The 22,569-nt window shown below is 37.9% G+C and overlaps 2 protein-coding genes across 6 annotated transcripts in view; both read right to left on the bottom strand.

The window, feature by feature from the left end:
- The window catches only part of gish (casein kinase I gish), a 234,307-nt gene extending 216,756 nt beyond the window's left edge, over positions 1-17,551 (bottom strand). For all 4 annotated transcript variants that reach the window (XM_071594304.1, XM_071594305.1, XM_071594306.1 and 1 more), the window contains exon 1: positions 17,053-17,551. In XM_071594304.1, the coding sequence (XP_071450405.1) occupies positions 17,053-17,263 (211 nt within the window). In that variant the 5' untranslated portion in view covers positions 17,264-17,551. The remainder of the gene's footprint in view (positions 1-17,052) is intronic.
- Positions 17,552-19,823: 2,272 nt separating this feature from the next.
- Positions 19,824-22,569, bottom strand: part of ATP8B (ATPase phospholipid transporting 8B) — a 432,938-nt gene continuing 430,192 nt past the window's right edge. For both annotated transcript variants that reach the window (XM_071593620.1, XM_071593621.1), the window contains one exon: positions 19,824-21,167. In XM_071593620.1, the coding sequence (XP_071449721.1) occupies positions 20,900-21,167 (268 nt within the window). In that variant the 3' untranslated portion in view covers positions 19,824-20,899. The remainder of the gene's footprint in view (positions 21,168-22,569) is intronic.

Here is a 22,569-nt window from a genome sequence, read left to right as displayed (position 1 = left end):
ACACAAGCTCTTAAAGAAGGCTGTGTAATTAGCATCAACGCAACCACCATATGAATTGACCAAAGAGCTACAACTAGGACTTATTAACAACAGATGAAGTGTGCTTAACTGGTAACCCGGTTGACTGATTAATAAAGTTATCTATTTAATTATTAAAAATGAGAATATGAATCGTATTTGACATTATTTGTCATTCGTGACGAAAGTTTTCGGCAGTCCGCCAACTAAATTCTTTTTTTTCAACTTATAGAACTGAGTGCCTTAGAGGGTCACCTTGAGGGATGATGAGAGACCGTAATCATTGCTAATTTGAAAGTCGCGGTAAGGCTAAAGGAAAGCCCTTTCGAAGCAAATGTTTCCAGAATACGTGACGTCCAACAACAGTATGCATAGGCAAACGGTTACAATGCAATGTTAAGCTGTAAAATGAGCAATACACTGTTTCGATCATAACATAATCAGGAACAGAACGAAAAATACTCGGAGAGAGCCAAGTCGCCGGAAAGATACAATCAAGAACAGCATGCCGCGATTTGATAAATGCACGCTCGGCGAAGAAAGCATTTAGCCTTCGGCAAGCTCTAAAATCAACTGGCTCTCATTCTCGCATTTCCTTGAACACATATCGGATACGATCGTGTATTGTGCCTGATATCATATGATACGATGTCGTGGTCGAGATCATCAATATATCATTCAAGCTGGGCCCGATGACCCTCCATAGGCCACGCACTAGTTAACCATCACTGGCGGAGACACAAAAACAACACACATTCAAATTGTGTACGCAAACAAGACACACACAAACCACTATACGATTCATTGCAGTCGAAACTGGAAACCCTGGACGTAACGTCGTCGGAATCCTAATAACTGAAGTTTAATGGAACACATGCAAGGTCACAGAAATGCATGGTAACTCTTCTAGATAAGTGGCGTGGATACATACGTATATTATTTTAGGACCGCTGACCACCCTCATTTCCATTTCCCAGCCCACCAGCTAATTAAGGGGCAAATTGCACACATTCAAATGCTAGTAGAAATACATAAATAAATGTTACGGTAATTTTGAGTCTTTATAAATTACAATTACACATGCAATTTTAGAAAAATTACGATACACTCCAGGTAAATTTTCAACAGTGCTGGAAAACAAAATTTAATTTCCCCATCTAATATACGTATTTTAATCCATAACTATTTCATATAGTTCATGATAATGTGTCCGTTTTTCACCGCGTACGAACAATCCATAGGTGGTAAAGGAACGATGTTCAGATGATGATGAAAAATAAAGCCATCAAATGCTCATATTAAAAAAAATTATATTCTCACAAAATATTTCTGACGATTATCATGAAATAGCTTCACTATTTCATGTACATTTGAAGAAGGGTTAACGGTACATACCAAATAAAGAAAATTTGAGGTCAATGGTAGGCATAAAGAACTAGCCAAGGAAATGTCTACATCGGACGGAAAAGACACACATTAATGTTCGCCGTTCGTATAGCAACAAAATGAGAAAAGAATTGAAAAGGAATTCCCACAATCCATTATACTCACTGTCAACAAACATAATACTAACCCATTTTCAGTTACACATACTGTAGCATACGCCATGGAATAATTTAAAATATACATCAAGCATTAACGAGCTCTCACAAGGCCGGACTCCTACGCAAAATGATCCAAGCAGATTTATTGTCGAAACCACTCGAAGAATTCTCAAGGATACAGTTAAATACGACTAAATTGTTATAATCGACCATAAATAATCAAAAACACTCAGTACTTTATGAAATTACATTTACGTAATGGTTACATCTAATTACAAAAAAACATACTTAAAGCTCATCGCGTACTAATGAATTTGGCAGCGACATCTTGGTGAACAGTAAACAAGCTTCGGTACAGCCACCTTGCTCGCCAAATTGGAAGTACACTCCTGTCACCCAGGCGCCAGGAGCACAGAAGTCATTCACCTCGAATTTCCTTTACCCTTGAAATTGACGATGATGTGAAGAGAAGAGAATGCGGAGTTCCGATGACCATGGGAAAGCTCAATATCGACATCCGAGCTCTGACATTTCAGGACGTGACCTATAAGCGGGAGAGGAAACGACGAAAGAATTCTTCCCTAAGAACATGGGTATACGTGAAGAAGAAGGAATGACACACCAAGGAAAAAGGGAGACTAAACTGAAGAGAGAGACCTATTGAGACGGAAAAATGACGGGACGGGAAAAATGAAAGGGAAAAGTTCAAACTCCCAAGGAAGTCGTATAGAACAGCTCATCCATAGTCAAAACAATGAAAAGTTCCCTCTTGATCGAGGGAATGACCTTTAATCTGTTCGACGGGTAAAAAGAATATGTAAGCATCGAAGAGAAACAAAATGCTTCTTGCACGAATGACAAATTGAGTATCGGTGTCCATTATGCGGTGCGATACTACTGCCACACAATCTGTACTAGCGTGCACAATTTCTGTGCCAATACGATAACCATACACTTTCGAGGGCATCTGCCGCTTCGAACGAAACTCGCGACAGTAATTTCGCCTTGACAATAGAATGGTCTTAGTGGGGCGATGACGTAAATTTATGCGCTAGAACTTTCTAGTCATTTCGGTCGACAAACCTTGCACAAGGGGAAACGTATATGCACAACATATTACGTATGCAGTCCCATTAAATTTATTGGTTATCATTGCAATTAAAATTTAATGAAATTGATATATTGTGGATCTAATAAGCAAATACCTCCAGCTGTCAACACATTCTCTCCCGCTTTGACAAAACCAACCCATGACGTTGAAAAACATGTGCAATAAATACATACTCGTAATGTACTCAAAATTCTCAGAGAACGCAATTCCATTGCTTTATTTTCCAAGGTTATGCATGGAAATTGGTACATTCATCGTTTCCAACGATACAGTTACCCATTTTAACTAGCACCCGAAGGTTTAATGAGACTATCGCACTTGCGCACAGAACACATCAAAAATATAGGATCAGCCGTTGCGGTCAAACAGCCGGAATTCATCAGCACCCCACTGTATTAAAGGACTCGAATTTTTATGAAGTGAGATAAATGTATTTACGTCTATTTATCTTCATTTAGCACTTGATTAATTACGGTGATGGATGGAATACAAGCAATAATTAACTCAATAGTACAGCGACGTTAACGGTTTCATTTCGAGGGAAATGAAAAAACGGAACTGCTATGGCATATTATACAGAGGTTTCAGAACAATTAGGGCTCATGAAAGTTCAGACACAATATAGTCCCCACAACCGATCGACCGATGTTCAAGGAGGTTGTATCATGACTGCACGAATCAAGGCGTCACCTGAATTCATGTAATTATGACGAGGGATGATTAGCAATGGAACACCCATTCACGCGTAGTTCGAAAACGGATATGAAGGGACTATTGAGTTTTTTACGCACTCAGAGGTTCTTATTAATATTTTAAAACTTGCTCTGAAACTTATTTTTGGCAAGTTATGAGGCGCCAATGTTTCAATCTATGGCATTTCGCTAGCTTTTCTCCCACACACTAATTAATAGCATTTAATTAAACGCGAGTAAGAGCTGTTACGTCAGCACTGTCAAAACTCTTGCATGACTGCGAATATGATATTGTTCGCGAGAACGACATGTATTTCTCCACCATTAATTCCTAAGCCTCCGGGTATCAATCCCCCAATGCCAAAAAAGCAAGCGAAAAACCTTTTGATATTCGATGGTAATTTCTATAGCAACTGACACGGGAAGACCTTGTCATTTGATAAGAGTGCAAACACGAATAATTTGACATATGCATAAAACTTCGATGCAACTTCTGCAACAATTCATTGAAATAGCGCTTTACTTAGGTCCACCCATCCGAACGCCTATGAATCATCCCAAATCTAGACTTTTTTCACGTTCTCTACAGAAAGTTGATTGTAGGGTTACAATTTATCCGTGAAATATAGCATATTCATATAAAACCTATCGTTTGGCAATATATATACCTGTAACTCAAGCATGTTGTGGTTACATGGATGATCAACTCAGGCACTTCGAAATTGCCGAATGAGAACTTCAACGCAAATAATTAATGGAAATTACTTCAGCTGGCGAGAAATCTGACGAATTCTCACTTGGACGCAATGAACGACCGGTGCGGAGGATCACGCAAGGAGACTCCAAGAATCTCAACATTCTTATCTTGTAAATGACTCGGAAAAGCACTATTCCGCACAGTGTTTTTTTTATTTTTACGACTCCCCCCTCCATCATAGGATGGACTCGCTTAATCAGGACGCCTTTCCACGTCACGGTCTGTGATAATTTAAAATGACAACAGGCATGCGGGAAAGCGGCGAGGGGTTTCCTTCGCAGGAGTCATTCTGACAACGGAGACCCACAAGGTCTTAACCACAATTTCTTAGCTCGTAAATTCTAACTCTGCCTGAATCACCTTAGTTCACGATCCACAACAGTTAAGAACGTCTGTCGTATAATGAAAGATTACTCCATTGGCGCATGGAGAGCTCAACTCAATGACAAAAACAATCATCGAGGTGCTCATGAATTGATTCTTAGATTTGCCGATGACACTTTTAAGTATCAATATTCAATGCGTCCGGACGAAAAATACTTTGGTCGTGGATCTGCTAGAAATATGTCATTATGAACTGCTGGCAATATGCTATTTTCTTCTACGTTGAAATCAATTTAATTATATTTCAAGGCAATGACAATACACCTCGTATATGAATGAGACACCAATGAGTCCAATTTTACTAGTGTGAACTACTGTACTTCCATCTTTATAGACCAGAGGGAAGTTACAATTTGAACTTTTATCTTAATGCTCGAATGCTTGGCATAGAAAGAGAAGCCTCTAGGATGTTAAAATAGTTGAGAAAAATTTCCAATTCAGTATAAATTAATGTTGGGTAAAAATACAAGCATAATGCGAATCAAATTAACTACTTCAAAGAAATATCAGACGTGATGCTTTTCTACATGTTTTATTTAAATAAATAGAGCATTTAGAAAAGTGCTATGCCTATCATATCCTTGAATTTACCCTACGTCGGCAAAATTAGGCACAATATTAATATTTAGCTGCTTCAGATTTTAGTTCTTAGAAAAATTGAATATATCTCGTTTAATATAACAGTTTTTCCACAGGTATTTGAAATGTAAAAAATAAAAAACGATATCGAAAAAACACATTAAGAAAAAAGATATGGATAACAAAGACAATAAATGGAGCTGAAAAGAAACAAGAATGGAAGATTACAATAACTAACCTTCGGAAATAATAATTGCCAATGATAATTCTCATTGTGATAAAAACTACATTTCTTTTAAAATGTTAACGCTAAAAAGCAGCGGCGAACACAGGTACTCTTGCAAATAAAAATAAAGTCAACGCGAAGAAGAGTAAATAATGATATGTTCTGCTACGAACTAAATGCATCATTAAAATTTCAAATAAGGACATAATTATAATTACTTGTAACAGTAATCTGCCGTCTTACGAGTAGGTTTTTGATGAACCTTGTGATCGAGCACTATGGCACTCCTAAGCTAACAAGACACAAAATATCCTTAGACCCCATACTACATATTACAATGACAAGTTTTTAGCTCCCAAAATGGTCAGAAAAAAATTTAGCTTAATAATAATTGAACTACTTAACATATTCAATTCATTATTTCAGTAGTTAATGCATTTAGGGTTTTTGAATACCGAACCACCGTAATGTAAGGCTGCACATTAAATTTAAAATTAGGTAAACAAGATAACTTAAATATATCGTTTACTATGTTACCAATCAGTTGATCAGGTAATTCCTGGTACAAGATTTTACACGTTTCTCACAACACCGCAGGCAATCCTGAATATTCTTCACACTCCCTACTACATTAGATTCACTCCCTACTAAATAACGATTCTTTAACGAATTTACAGAACTCACAGGCAAAACGGAAAACATCCAAAATGTTTCCTACACCGAAAACTGCCAGCGAACCTGTCGTCCGGCAAGATGGAACACTGAGACAACCCGAAAACCCCGCGTAATCATTATCATATCACCGCGGAAGCTTTCACAGCAAATTCACACTGATTATGGTCACGAATATGAGACCATAAACATCCTCCAAGATTAGAACATCTGTCGGTGGGTTGGTTCATTTCAAAGAGCCATCATTCTGCACTTAACCAAACGTAAGCACATATTAAGGAGTAGCAGTAAATCTCAACCCCCTACTCCTCACCCCCCGATTGAGCATTATTGCCTCCCCATTTCCGTGTCCCTACACATCACTCAATACACTTTCACAGTGCATTAAAGGTAACGAATACTTCAATTTTGCAAATAAAATGAAACAGAACGGCAACAAACATACAGTACTAGGGCTAACTAAAACAATTTAGGGGAAGATTTAAGTTAATACAAATGAGATTACTCGTGTAACTGAATCAAACATTAAAGAAGACAAAGCGGCTGACAAATAAATATCTAGACGCTCCCACCAAAATCAACTCCATCCAGTTATTGATGCCAATATATGTATCACCAACTGCTGCACTGCAATTTCTCCCAGAAAATGACTAATGCTTAGTCGAAATATAACTGTGACGAAACATGAGTAGAGTTAATAACAACGGTGAGTCCTCGGCATTATTCAAATCATACAATGATAGAAGACGCAATTAGGGACGAAATATAAAGATGCATGTCATACATTAATAATCTTCCATTCATGCTAAACGTAGTCTGTGACTGAAAATTCGAAATACAGAAAAGAATATAAGAAAAGGATGCAATGCAGGAATCGGTAGAGAAATGGCTCCACTTCAGACTGAAGACAGGCTAGTATTTTGTGTGATACAAGAAATATCCGTTTCTTTCAGTAAAGGGTGCTTTATTTCTTGTTTTTTATATGTTTTCAAAAGGAAAATTAAAAGATCCAATATTAGTCATGCATTAATATTCACTGTAACTGTCATCAAGATTACTGTATTCTTAACGGAATTACCAAGCTCAGAAAAAGCAATACAGAAGCGTTTGAAACTCTTCTCTCGTACAATAAAATACTTCTCCCAATTACACTGGGATTTGTAAGTGTTCTCTGAAGATAAAACATTCATTTCATTGCTTATTTTGTTCATCCTTGTTTACTCGAAACTATTTCAAAAACAATCCTAGACATATGCATACCATTTCAGAGGTAACACGACAGAATCCATAGAACATTTTAATTGGATGAATAAAATCAATATTTGAGCTATGCTATAAATGGAGATACGATATAATAAAGCAATATGAATCTATTTTTTATGATTAGTTATGGAATGTTAAAGGTTGTGATAGATCCAAGCAGGTTAGTAAGGAGAGGTAGGCGGAGGAAAGGAATAGGCATGTTGGACAGAATCAAGGCAGGTACACCGAATTGATGGCCTACTGTAGTGAAGGATGTCAGATTGAGACTTGTTAATTTGGGCTAATAAACGTATCATTCCATCCTGAACCTACCTTAAACAGTAGACTACTTTTATTTAAGATATAGCAAATTGTTTGCTATGTACCGATCAAAAGAGCATCTTGATCGATATTTTACGAAATAAAGACATACCTGACGGATAATGATGAAATACAAATAGAAGCACGTGATTTGTTTCGTATGCACTTAGTTTTCTCATTCATCTTAAGTTCGAGCTACAGTTAGGTACAGTTTCTTTTTTAATTGTAAAGACAATTTCAATCAAATGCCTACGCTCCCTCCCCTCTACCTCGCTTTCCCAGCATTCTGCCCTCTATTACAGCCTTCAGCATCCCACTTGCCTCTTAGAATCTCTTGCATCCACTCGTCCAGCCTCCGAATATGCCCAACAGCTCCCCATAACATGCCTTGAACTTCATCGTCTGCTTTCCTTTCAGTCCATTCACTCCATTCTTCTCCAAACCTATACTTCGAAAGCCTCGAATAAACCCTCATCCTCTAGCCTAAAAAACCAAGCATCCGAGTCATACAATACCATGGTTCCGTATCAGTGTTCACTAGTATATACATACTTTCTTAAGTAGCTGTCATCAACTACCGCCTCTTTGCTAATGCTTCTTTGCCCACCTAAATTCTTTCTTTAATGCCCCCACTAGTTTACATTACAAGTTAAAAGATTGCAACCCAAAAGAAAGAGTAAACGCAACATGAAGTATGGGGTTTAAGGATAAAATATTTTGGGCCATATTAGTTGAGGCTAATGAAAAAAGTGGTGTGTAGTGTCAAGGCAGATCAGAAATCTGATCTAACTTAGAGAAAAACATAATTCGTATCGAAATAATAGTACGACAAGCTTGATCATATACATGATATAATTAACGGCTGACCTACATCCTGAAGACTTCAGGCAGGCACGGCGTATGATCGACCGCTGTACATGATCAGCGTGACACACAACTTAGAGTAGCCTAAATGCATCTAAAAGTGAGCAATTCACCAATACCAGCACCAGGAGGTTCGCTGTTCGCTAGCGTAGTGCTCGCGTCTTCCTCGTGGCACTTCCCTTCGTTCCTTCCCACGCACAAATTCGGCCAAAGGGATGGGCAATGACGGGAGATGACGCAGGTCGGGGGTCCGGCTAAAAGCGGAGATCTCGGCTGGACCGTCACACCGGCAGAAGGTAAGCAACATTTTTGAAAACCGACCCATTCATTTATGAAAATAACAGGGCTCTGATAACCTATAGTGACCCCTTAAACTGTCGAGTCCTGGAACAAGTGGGGCAGGAAGTAAAGGTAAAATTTCTAAAAGGATTAACAATAAGAGGCGCAGAAACCGTTTCTGATGAGGTGTTTAAAATGACTGTAAGAACAATTATCTAGAACTAGCATCTTATTCCAAAAGAAAAATCAGGGTAATGTGACCTAACTGGGTGCCCGAATCTGTAATTTGCGAAGGTGAAGACTGACAGTATGGAGAACACTAGTTTTTTCCGAGGTGATTCGTTTCGTGAAGCTCCCCGCAATATCTGAAGCAAATTGCTTCAGCTTAAGTGAAGAACATTCGCTCGCCAAAGGTAACAACTTAAACCCAGCCCTTAAACTGATTTATATTTTACTAGCCGGTTGAGAAAACTATCTTCTCATTTATATAAAATACGCAGAGGTTTTTAGTTGAAAAACCCTTTCGTTACGGAATGATTAGATCGTGTACGCTGAAGCTTTCAAGTTGAAACTAATAAAATGGTTAGCAAGCTAAGCCTACATCAAGAAACCTGTCCACTAATTTGGAAAAAGTTGTAAGTTGGCCACCGTGATGCACATATTACTTCGCAACTGAAATGAAGGATACACGGTTTTCTGCGGTGGAAATAACTATTACGTAAAACTAATCTTGAACAAAATATTTACAATCTGCATGTAGACAATTCCTGAGAGATTTAATAAAATGAGGGTAGGAGCGATTTTAAACAAGCGTTATCACTTGTAAAACCGCAGTTCCTTTTATTCATTATAACCCAGCCCAATAAAATACTTCACACACCAAAGCAACAATTTAAATCATCCTAGATTCCAGCTGTACGCAATGTAAAAATCTTAACGTGGGAGTCCTAGGGGGCATTCACATAGCTCCCCATGTGGTTTATTACACAAAGCTTCATGGTTCGGAATGCCTCTTCCTCAATTCCATGCCCCTATGCCACTCATAACTTTGTCGATACCACACCAACGAGGTTTACCGTATGAAATATAACAGTAATTAGCTAACACTGCCTCCAGAAATTGGTGAGAAAATACCTGCGACGAGCTATGCTTTCTCCATCACTTGGCAGAATCTTCTTATAACTTTCCTGTAAAGAGGGAATTATTTCCAAGCTCCCCTACCTTTGGTTCCACATCAAAAACATAAATTCCAAATTGAACCTACCTAAAAGAGCGGGTTACCGACAACTTGGTTTCCCGCATTTTGTTAACTGATAGGCAGAGAATTCAAGTGAAATGACGAAAGTAATCGAGAGGAGAATTGAGGCCAGATGTGCCAAAAACCTTCTTCGGGTAATTAACTGCAAATTATTATTGATCTACAATACCAATATATATTTACAAGTTTACCAGCTGCAATGGAATAAAAATATGCCACCACTGACTATATCACTGATGGTTTAACTAACTGCAATCGTGCAAAAAACGAGCTCAATGTTTACGTACAACAGACACAGTAATGGAAACACCTTAAACGGCACATTGTGTTATTAGTGAGTATTTTAACCATAGATCTTGTCCCATCATCAGATAGAGCAAATGATGAATAATACACCGTCCAAGTAATCAAAGACACACAGCGGGCATTTTGTAGTTTGGCAGCATAACAGAGGGACACTTAAACTAATAGCTCATTAAAATCACTGCCGAAAATAAAATCGCATATTAACTTTGCAGGTCACAGAATATATAAACAGCTTAATCCGATAATACCACCACGACAGTCTGCAAACAAAACGGAATTGCGTGCAACTTGTAACGAAAAAAATATCAATTTAGCAAAGTTTTGAAAATGGGCAAGATTATTAATGCGGTGGAAACGAAATGTGAAAATGTAATATTTCCGGGCCACGGCAATTTATTGAAAAATTAATAACAATAAGGTGTCCGAATCAAGGGAATACATTTTTGCACATTAACACCTACATATATTATGTGGTGTTATTTCAACCAAGTTGCAGCCTCCTCAGCGAGTTATAATCACCTGGGAATTGTATGCTCAAATAAATACACAATCGTGGAAATGAATACTATGCGCATGCTTCAACAGTGAGTACATTTAATAGGTCAGCCATGGATGGGCATGGATACGCCGATGAACACACAAATATCAAACTCTTTGTACAAAAGCAGCCTCGCCGCCCTCATTGGGATCGTAGATAGCACTAAATGCAAGCGAAACATAACACAAAAACTACAGTGCACTTGGCCTTAGCAGTACAAAGAACGCACACTCCTTTTCTGGACGATCGCCACAGTGCATACGACGTTAAAAAGAAAAGACCATCAAACGGGGCTGTGTAGCAGATACGGGTCGGACGACGCTTTGTTTAGCTTTGGAACGCAAGTGGCAAACGGGTGGGATAACGTCAAAACATTTTGAGCCCTGCCGAAACAAAACCATGCGTGGCACTAGAGTGGGAAGACACACGAAAACAAACACGTCCGTCGCGCTCCAAAGAAACGAAAACCGAAGTGCGATTTTAAAAACATGGACGCGGTTGCCCACCTACGACAACCTCGCCGGCAACTCGAAGCGGGCGAGACAGTGACGGGTCGACGAGAACGGCGGCCAAACGTCTTCCCGTGCGACTCCGTTGAAGTCGACTGCGGGAGCAGCCAAAGAGGGGAATCGAAAGGAGACCTAAAGACCGACCGGTTAGCGAGTTCCCTCTTTTCCCGCGGCCAAGAGGGAGGAGTGGGAGACGTTGGATGGGGAGGTGGGGTTTATGGGAAGTGCGTGACAAAGAGCTTGAGGAGAAAGGGAGAAGCGAACCAGACCGACAGCACCGGGCGGGCCCGGCACAACGGGAACTGCCGCAGCGGAGTCATGAAAAATCACCAGACTCCCAACTCAAAAATTGGTTTTCTAGTTTTGCCTACAGCAGAAGTGGAAGACTAGCAGTCATAAAAGGTGTACGTCATCTAAAATGTAACTTATACTTAACACTACTACTACACTCTACTTTTATAACATTGTGATATTCTTATTAAACCTTAGGCTTAGGATCTAACATTGAGAAGTGGCTTACAACGAACGAATGCAAAGAGCATCCACTAATAGTCAACTGCCTTTCTGGTCATATTAACGTGGTTAGTACGCTGTAAATGTAGTACACGATGCGACAGAGTATTAACTGATTTGGAAGTCAAGTGTTCGGTATAAAAAACAACCCAAAAGAAGCAGGCTTCATTTAAGATATTTATTTGTGGTTCATCCTATTAAGCTATTTCCTCAATTTCTAACGCGGACAAACATCTATCAAAGCTCGCATTTATTTATGTAACCAACAAGCCACCGCTAGGGTGTGTGGCAGGGAGTGAATGAATACACACGTGCTATGAAGGCCTGAATGAAAAATTCTTTGATTTCATTATCTCCAGAATCACACAACACTTTCAACTAAAAATGAAAACGACATTAAGCTTATGGACAGTAATATGGGCTAGAAACATAATTAATCGCCATCATTCCTATTAGAAATCAATACATGGAGCACATTAAGCAGGGTCAAAATTCAGTCTGGGGTGTATTCACCCCCTGCCACACCCCCTAGTAGAGGCTTGCCGGGTAATAAAATATAAAAAATATATAAAACAAAACGCACAAATGCGTCAAGATAGAATAAAAGTTGAGTGGTACATCAGATTAGCTATCTGATATTGATCCACTTCCTGGTCATTTTCAAGCTAAATTGTCAAAAATATAAACAATGAACAAAAACACCCAGATGGTTGGAACCAAATGTAGTGAAACAAAAACGAGCACACAATTTATGCACGGAAATGACGCCGTCCACATGCTAAGCAATAATTTACTATTCAGGCGATAAAAATTGAATAATATTTCCTCGATTTTCCCTGCCAATAGGATTATCCTACACAGTCACTGGTAAATAATAAGAGCTCGCAAAATAAAGACAATGACCAGGACGGATGACTTTTTAATTATCATTATTTTATGTATGCGAACTACAAGCCACCGCTAGTGAGTTTGGCGGGGGGTGAATACATACCAGATTAATTTCACCAGAACTTGACCCTACAGCGGTCGAACACCGTTATAGTAATCCTTTATCGTTCGTGGAAAAAATGGCATCTTAAATCAATGTTCTACACTCAATCTCTCTCATTTTCTTAATTGATTTCTCCTACCATAGCAGAATGGGGGTAATAATACATTTTCCACATCGCTGCTAGAGACGCCCTACCAATTTATGCAAGAGATTTAATCTGTAATTTATCCTTCGCTCCGTGAGTGATCCCAAGCCTAGCTGCTGTAATATTTTAGATACGCTACTAAGTTTATCATAATAACGTTTTAAAAGTCTAGCTCCTCTACGCTGCAAGCGATCTAATTCGGCAATCAAACTAACTTCGTGAGGATCCCTTATACTAGCAACATATTCTAAATGAGGCCTAACCAGCGAAATACAACATTTCTCTCTGACCTTTTCATCACATTAACCTAGTACTCTTCTAATAAATCCTATTCTTTTGTTATCTTGACCACATATTCCCCGTATGTGTTTCACCCAGGAGAGATCGTGAGTGAGGGAAACGCCTAGGTATTTAATTGGGTCTACACATTCCATTTCGGTGTTCCCAAAGAAGTAGTCGTTAGGTAGGCCATTGCTCTTTTTCCAAAAATTTAGCACTATCCACATTTTTAAGTTTAATTCTAATCGCCAAGGGTCGCACCAGCGTTTTATAGTATTAAGGTCATGATAGGTAATCACCAAGATTTATACGAAGAACTTTATCCTGAGCCCTTCAAAACACCACAAATTACTCTCGATTCAACATTTTCCGAACTTTTCACCCCAACTACGATCAGGTCCCACATTTTACAATGTCGCCAATCTAGAATAAAAATAAAACTTTGAGTTCAATCACTGCGTTAATTGTTTGGCATTCTCCTTCGTGTAACAAGAAGCCGATGACCTAACGGCAAACATTCGCAGAGTTCATCGAAGCGAAAAATGGAGACAAGTGATAAATTGGCAACACTGATTGAGAGCTAACGGATGGAGGAGGAGAGGAGCTGCAGTGATTAAGCGGTGGAAGAGGAGGTGGGAGGAAGCGTCCTCAACTTGGACAGTCATGCACCAGCGGCCGGCCATGCAGCCAAGAGGGCGAAGCACGGGAGTCCTTGAACAGGATTGGACCTGGCAGCAATGCCCTTTCGATAGGATGGGGACTTTTACATCGATCTCTATTCGAGTGAGCGACAAACAGAGTAATAATGAACAAAAAGCATTGCAGGAACTCGGGATCAACCCCTTTCGTAACGTTTCAAGGCTGTACATGAATAATCCCCCGATACAAAGCCAAAAACAATCTAATCATCACGCTCACAAGTCAACAGAACAAACATAAAACGAGACGTGAATGCATTTAGACCGCATGAGGTGACAGTGTCTTTAGACATCATCAGTAAAACGCAATATCTACGGTCAACCAACAATCGATACAGCTACAAGAGTCATTCCTTGGACATATTCTGCGAATCTTAATTGATATTCTTAACTGTAAATCACTAGTGGATAGACGCTAACAAAAAATTGTGACAGGTAATTTAACCTCACTCTTGAATAAGCTCAAAAAAGTGATTTTTTGCCAATTGAATTTCAACGTATATTCAATGGCATGAAGCAAACACGTAAAAATACATTAGTTCCAAAAATTAACTCAAGCACCTTGAAGCCACGCATATTTTGGCAATTAAAATAATTTACCCATATACTTGCTACTATAATATGCTATTTCCACATTATTCACGAAATTAGTGAATGAAAAAGGAAAAGTTTGCGCTGGCTAGGTTCTGAATATTATCATTCATGTTGGATTCAAAGTTTGTTTACGAACATTTCCTAACTCAGGTAATGACGAGAAACCCAGGAACATTTCAAAACAAAAATCTTTCAAGAGACCAAAATGATTTATTCATAATGCTAAACACAGACTCCCTGCCCAACATTGCAACAGTTGCTTGAAATTTCTATACGTCATTTGAAGTTTATAAGAAAAAACTCGAAACGCCAGTGGTGAAGAGATTTGGACAAGGAGAATAACAAATATTTCTAATGATTAGGGAAAAGACTCACAAGCAGAGAGGGGGTTGATCTACGATAACATTTAATGGGTGTAGACGGAGTAGCATAAATATGCGGAGAAAACTGGTAGAAGAGCCATAAGACTAAAACAAATTTGGTGCAGGAGCAGGCGTACTGCCGGATATTGGTACTTTTGTGAGTGTCTATCTTTTTGCTTTCCGTCAATTTTGTGGTACCTACGCGGATTACGGCACACGACGCCGTTACTCTTCTTCCCTAATATATTGTACGGGTATTAACGACCCAATAGTCAAGTGACGATCCATGATTTAAAAATGTATTTCGGCAAACGCAATTATTTACTTCCACCTACGGAATAAGGAAGCACGATACAGTGTCTTTAGAAGTCACATCAAATGCAAAATGTACAAAACGACACTATAAACTGCCTATCACATCTAACAAGAGGACATGCGGCTTAATACAAAAAACAAGATCAATCGCGAGCCGTAATTCAGCATTCAAAAGAGACTTGCAATATCCGCCAAAGAAAAAAATAAATACGTATCGAACACTACTTCTCTAAGCATAAGATGGCACGCAATAAGATAAATGCAGGAAGAGAAAATCAGAACAGCAATCGCCCAGGTACTAAACAATGTGCAAGTCTAAAATGCACCAAGCCCGAGTAACTCATCAAACAAGTTTGAAATTTACCAGGTTAATTTATGTGGGTTTTGTTAATTCTCGCATTACGCTACACTGTACGATTCAAGATAAGTAATGAATTAACGCACTTTCGTCTAAAATCACAATATACATCATCTCACGACGTTACCAATGCATGAATTCAATTGTAAAAAATCCAGTGTGCAATCTTAATCTGTGCCCATTTACAAAGATAACTGTACTAAATATTAACTTTAAGTAGAAACAATATCATTTGTGCCATAATTTTTTTTCACACTGACATTAACTATCTACTATCCCGGGCAATACTATCACTTACATCGCTTGGAGGGCATTGAAATATGGAATATTCTGAAAATGCGATTTCCATCTGTTCTGAAAACCTCGGAATTAAACGGGTTAGAACCTCGAAATTATATTGATAGAAATAATAGCAATTTACGCTGATCAAATTTCTACAAGGCAATCATGAACTCACACAACGATTAACTTTTCACAATTTTCTAAGTTCTAAATACATTCATTTCAAAATTAAATTCTCGTAACTCTTGCGATGTTTACACACTGCGCCAGCAAAGAATAATTGTGATCACTGCAGAACTATTTGAAGAATGGATAAAAAATTTCCGACTTGTTTGAAAAGGTAACGACTACATAATACTCAAAATGGTTCGACTGGACACCATAAGGAGGCGTAAGAAGATTCGTGAACAAAAAACATTGGGGGTTAACCCAGCACGCCGGAAGAATAATCGGCCACATTTACAAAACAATAAACTGATAAAACAGAAGTCAAAAAATTAATGAATTAATTGCAATTGTAATGCATTGCTTAGTGTCAACAGCCCGTCTACCCGTTATTACAGTATTCGTCTGATCTATACAAATAAAGAGGGGGCAATTCATGGCGATTAACAAATTAAATGATGCAGTATTAAACTGGATGGGCCAAGACGAAAAAGGCATGCATAAATGATATCCTTAAGGAAATTACGATGCGAAATGTAAAACTGCAGTTACCAACTGCATTGGTGATGATTGATGGCCAGAAGATTATCTGGCGAAATCTAAACAGAGATTTCACAATGAGGGAAATAGTCGCCTCTTTCCTAGACTTATTCTAAACAGTGCTGCGAAGAATTTACGATGCACAATACAAATTGCATATTATTTATGCCAGTATTATTATATGCTTCCCAATTTGCAGAAATAACCCACACGCGAATATATTCCTAGCAATCTTCGAATCAAATGCCACTTAATGTAATGTACACAAACAAACACCGACACGAAAAAATATTGACATGGAATGAAACTAAACCAGGGATATATATCCAATATTATTAGCAATAACATCAGCTTTGCTTCAGATTTTTCCTAGATCCACGTAAATAGCAACAATTACCTTCAAACAAAACATATAACATGGAAACAGCTAATCTGAGCTTCATACAACTTCATCGGAATGTATCCGATGAGCAAAAGAAGTAAATGGAATGTAAAAATAATGGTACATACCTAGTCGCAGTTCCCCGAAATTTCCACATCCTATCTTCTTTCCGACCCTAAAGTTAGGGCCCACCATCAACACACCCGAACTACTAGACACACTATGGCGACTACTGTGCATGTTAGTCCTTGTCCCAGCACTTACTCTCGAAACTCGTTTTGTTGGGTCCTCCCGAGTATCCTTTTCCCTTTCTCTATCCCTTCCTTCTCGTTTCTGCATACTGAGCGATACACTCAGGCCGAACTAAAAGGATTAGCACTGAAAATGGCTGCTCTTGTCATTGGAACACCTACAGACGAATCTCGCGGCCATGTCACTTCTCGGTGCACTTTTACGGATTCTTCAGCTCTTCTTCGCCAAATATTTGTATCCAGAGTTATGAGTATATTGTCTACAAATTGTATATCCACATCTTATAGGTTCAACAAAAATGTATGAGTGACAAATGCTATTTACACCTACTGGAGCCTGATTCACGAACCACCCTTTGCCATTTTCCGATCCCCTTCTGTCCATTAGCCGCGGAGTAATATGAGAATCAAAGCGAATAAACGGAAAGTCATGAAATCCGATTTCATCTTAAAATATTGTGATTAAACTCATTTTAATAGTAAAATTTGCATTATTTATCATGCAAGTTCGATGTAAATTGACGATATAGGATTACATATTCAACAACACAGGAATTATATTCTCTGGTGGATTTATATGAGAGATGTAATACTGTGTCCACACTGCGCCTGCGCGAGCAACATTTGTGCAGAAGTTACTGCATGCTTATCTGCCGCAATAAATCATTTTGCGAATGGTTTTAAAGGATTTTTTCAACACAATTCATGAAATTTTCGAACCATTAACTCACCCTCAGTTAATCAGAGTTAGATGACTTAATGTAATCTATTTAAGCTTTATATTAAAAGCGGTACAACAGGAGTTGTCAATGCGCTCTCTATTGCTAAAATGTAATACTATAATGACAATGGAGAAATTACTTAAAGAGGAATAACGAAAAACGGTATTCATCGGAGGAGCGGCTATATTATCAAATTTTTAAGTTTTAGTTTAAGGAAAGGATTGACCAATACGGCTGAATTAAAGAACATAAAATTGATCGGATGCTGAAAAATTGGAAATGGCGCCTTGAAATTAGTTTTTCGTAGTAATTCTAAACTCGGGAGTGAATGTTTTTTTTAGCCCATCTAGAGATTCTTTATTATTTTTAGTGGGCGGTATAATTTATGATCCATGACACAAGCTATATCATGTTTGTTGTTAATGTTAATTAAGCAATGGCCCTTAATTAATCTCATATTACCAAAATGAATCGACAATGGTTCAGCCTACTTATTCATCAGTGGTATCTCGATCCCTACTTGAGGTGCTCTGTGGGGGGCGCTTTGAGTGAGTACGCCGTCCGTCGGAGGGGATGTTAAGCTGCGGACACCTTGGCGCCTTTCGCAAAGAGCAGGCCAATGCCGACGCCGGGTTTCTCTCCAACCTTCATCCTTTCCTGTCCATCCCTAATGGCGCAAATGACCTCGGCTGTCGGTCGCCTCCCCTAAACGTTACTACTTGGGTTTCCAAGTGCACAGCGCTTCATTTTCTCACTAATTCAATTTCATAACCAGTGGTGGAAGTGGAATTAGAATGAATCATCAGATCGAATACGAATCAAGAAAACGAAGATAAGGAGACAATAATTGGGAAGTCTGAGATAATATATCCGAGGAGTATAAATAAGATCAGCCAAAACTTCTTGTATTTAGGAGGTAATTCAGAAGAAGACAAGCAAATTAGTAAGGGCATTGATAGTAGAGCTTTTCTAGGTTAAGGAACCTTACAAGAAGGGTGGCTGTTGATGACGGAAGTAAAGAAAAGATATGAAAACTTAGATATGGAGTGCAGTTTTCTTGATGGCTCTGAAATGTAGTCTTTGAGACAAGAAAATGAGCATACATAGAAGGCTTCTGAGATTAATTCGATATAAAGGAAAAAAGAAAACTGACGGAAATGGACATAAAGGAGTGCCAGACATGGTATGAGGAGAGGGAAGCCTAACAGAATTAATTTGTATGAGACGGGACAAGTGAATGCAGGAGATACTGAGAGTCAGTGTGATGTTTCAGTTAGTGTCCAAGTGATGAATGTTTGATATATTACGTGAGAGGGAGCACATGAAATTGGAAGGAAGAAGGAGAGTGTACTAGGAAGTATGCGGAGCTGAAAAGACTTTTGATAATATAGGATTCGAAGATAGTCAGGCGGGACTTGTGGCTGAGTGCATTAAAAATGTTACCTGACCCAGTAAGCTATTACTGCTAATATGAATATTTAATTCAATTTAGTTGTCATCTACTCGTAAAATAACCCAAATTAACAAATGGGATATAAGAAATATTTCTTTAATTAACCCTGAATAACAAGGGTATATTCTTGTCCATGGAAAGATAAAGATATGACCAGGAGCAGCCAATTACGTAATTCTACTAATTGATACTGTGATCAATATTTTGGACAGAGTTCTTTCTAAAAACTAGGTACCGTATTAATTAGATTGTGCATGAAATAATCAAAAACACTGTCAACAACATAGTCCACCTACCAGGTCATGGATAAGAATACTCAATATGAAGAGTATTTATTAAGTTAGAAATGAAATGGTCATAGTATTATCCAGACCAAACAATTGTTAGACACTGATCCTTTAGCAGTCTGCTATTTTAAGGTTTGCTGATAAATGAAACAAGTTATTTTCACAAAATATGAAAGTATTATTATAATAACCTAATATCGTTTTTCTACAAAAATATCCCCAGAGAAGATGTACAAATGTGTCACAAATATTTCATATATTTTGTTATGACATGATAACCGACTTCATAGCGTCCATTCTGTTTTGCAGACACTGCTTTCCTGAAAGTCACTTTTTACTAGGGCAGTTCCTACAGTTTCTCAATGAGGAAGTTGGGCCACCATCAGCTGGATCAAACTCCCAAGGCTCTTGTGAACACTGTCACCAATATTACATAATTGTAGAATTCAGGCACATACAATACTCCTTTTAAGTAATCATTACTTGTCTTACTTTATGTAACAACAATAGATGATTTTTAATTTTTTAGCCGTACACCAGCCATCTGAAGAATTACTCAAAGAGGTATTTGTTGAAAATGGATGACACAGAATTTCTTCACAATGCACAGCTCAAATTTCATCAGACACCTTTCAGACTCAAGAAAGCAATGACATAAGCAAACTGTTTTCAGTTTTCAAGATATAAATCAAAATATATGGCTTGGATGAGTCATTTTTTAATTAGGAACATTGCCTCAAGCTTCATATCTCCTTCTAAGCTACTGAGTCTAGTCTATTAAGCACTTTGTTCCCTCACAAATGCACATCTCTCAATTAATTAACCAGCCTAGTAAATGACACAAAATGGTTCTGTAAAGGAGGAAAGAGGAGTAATGACTGTATCCATTTTCTTAATGAGGGGATGCATTCACATACTGCTTAACATTATGTACAAAAATACAGACATACATTTATGTACAAATTGCATTACAACAATATTAGATATATTCATTCAAATATAACAATACAGGTATAACCTTTGCAACATATTTCAACTTCGCAGTTTTCCCCCAGGGATTGTGCTTCATAAAGTGAGTTTTCAATAAATAAGATGGGAAACAACCAACAGATGACAAAAAGCATAAGAACACAGGGCCAATTTACATACACTCATACACATACAACTTCATTCAGAAAAATAGATATACAAATCCAATCTCAGACAAAAAATCATCAATAACAGCATCACTCATCCTCTCAATGAAACTATTGGCAGCTATTTCATACATCACCAGAACTACTTGCACCCTGTGGTTTGGACTTGCGAGGGCTCTGCAAGCCACCACTACTGCCACTCCCGCCAGTACCAAAACCAATATTCATTGAAAATGGAAAATCACCATTCGTTCGAGGCAACTTTCGCATAATTTTTCCAGATGTAATGAGTCTTCCAAATCCCTCTTGATGGGCAAAAGCATACCCTGATCGTATTGAACGTCTTGTTTTCCGTGTTGAAGGCGTTCGTAGAACATCTTGGGATTGCCTTGACCTGAAATAAATTGAAAATGTCCATTATTGCACTCAGTACAAGTTCACAAATTTCCATTACTAGTGCATTCAAGCAAGTAAAATGAGCATTTGAGAACTCCTTAAAACGTGCTTTTTATTTCAACTTCAAAAATGTGACCCATCACTGGTAATATTGATAAATTGTGAATTTTGATGGATTCTTTAATTAATATTACAGCAAAATATAATAAAAAGTTTTAGTTATGAACATAATAATAACCTGCCTCTAAAAACCTGCACCAATCATTTGAAAGAACTAAAAATGCCGTACTCAGGTCTAAAACTATGGGCCTCATTCTTTTTAATAAGTTACCTAACAATTAAGGAATCTCAATAAGATGTTACTATTAAAAAAAACTTCATGAATATCTGCTTAAGCAAATGTTCCACTCTGTCGATGAGTATCTACAACTATGATTTCCAGCCGTACATTTCCTTTGACGTGCCCTATATTTCTAAAACAAATTCTTGGACAAAAATATACTGATTGATTGATTAACATGATTTTGGTTATTTTACAAAATGGGGAAGGACTTGCCCAGCTAAAGGAATCCTTGTCGCAAAAGAATGTTCAGGGGGATAATGTGAGAAGATAGTTGCACAGCTTAAGTCCTTTAAAGTGAATGCTACCAGTGCAGATTCACTGGTCACACCTATCTCTCCAGAATCAAATTTCACCCTCTATGATAGGTTTGAAGTCCATGATAAAACCAAAGAAAATGTATTGTTCAAGAGCCATGGATTGAGCCTAAACTAGCAATATTCAGTTGAACTCATTCAAGGTCTCTATTGTGAAAATCATCCAATGTTGTAATACTCTGGTCACATTTATTTCATGTCCCAAACTCTTAAAAAAGTAAAATACCCCCAAATACATTGGATTTTGCTTTTGGTTGAATTGTATTTGTAAATAAGAACTCAAGGAAAGAGCAATCCTGCTCAACACAAGCTTTTCCCTATCTCTTTATGCTAATATACCACAATTATGATTCCAATCAAAATTGAGATAATGCACAAAAAAGTCATTTCATTAAAAACTGTACACATTTACAGGTGGGCTAAAATGTTTGCACAAATGATTTTAACCTAAAAGTAATTACTAAATTAAAAAATATGCCGAATACAGGGAAATACAGTATGTAACTTTCTGGTAATTTTAGCTGATCTACATATAATGCTTACATAATGACCCAGGTACATTTCAATGCAAACATTCACCCTACCATTGAAAAATATACGTGATGAGCTTCTTTATCACAAAAACCCATTCCCAGAACAAAAAAAACTTCTGAAAATTATTTCACAGAAGTTAAGAAAAAGAAGAAACACGAAGTAGAAAAAGAATATTTGACATCAATTACTATCAAACTGAGTGATAAACA

This window comes from Hetaerina americana, unplaced genomic scaffold, assembly GCF_022747635.1.
Source record: "Hetaerina americana unplaced genomic scaffold, ioHetAmer1.1.p SCAF_6, whole genome shotgun sequence".
Lineage (NCBI taxonomy): Eukaryota > Metazoa > Arthropoda > Insecta > Odonata > Calopterygidae > Hetaerina > Hetaerina americana.
Note: the sequence above shows the minus strand (reverse complement) of the source record. Positions and strands in the feature narration are given on the sequence as shown.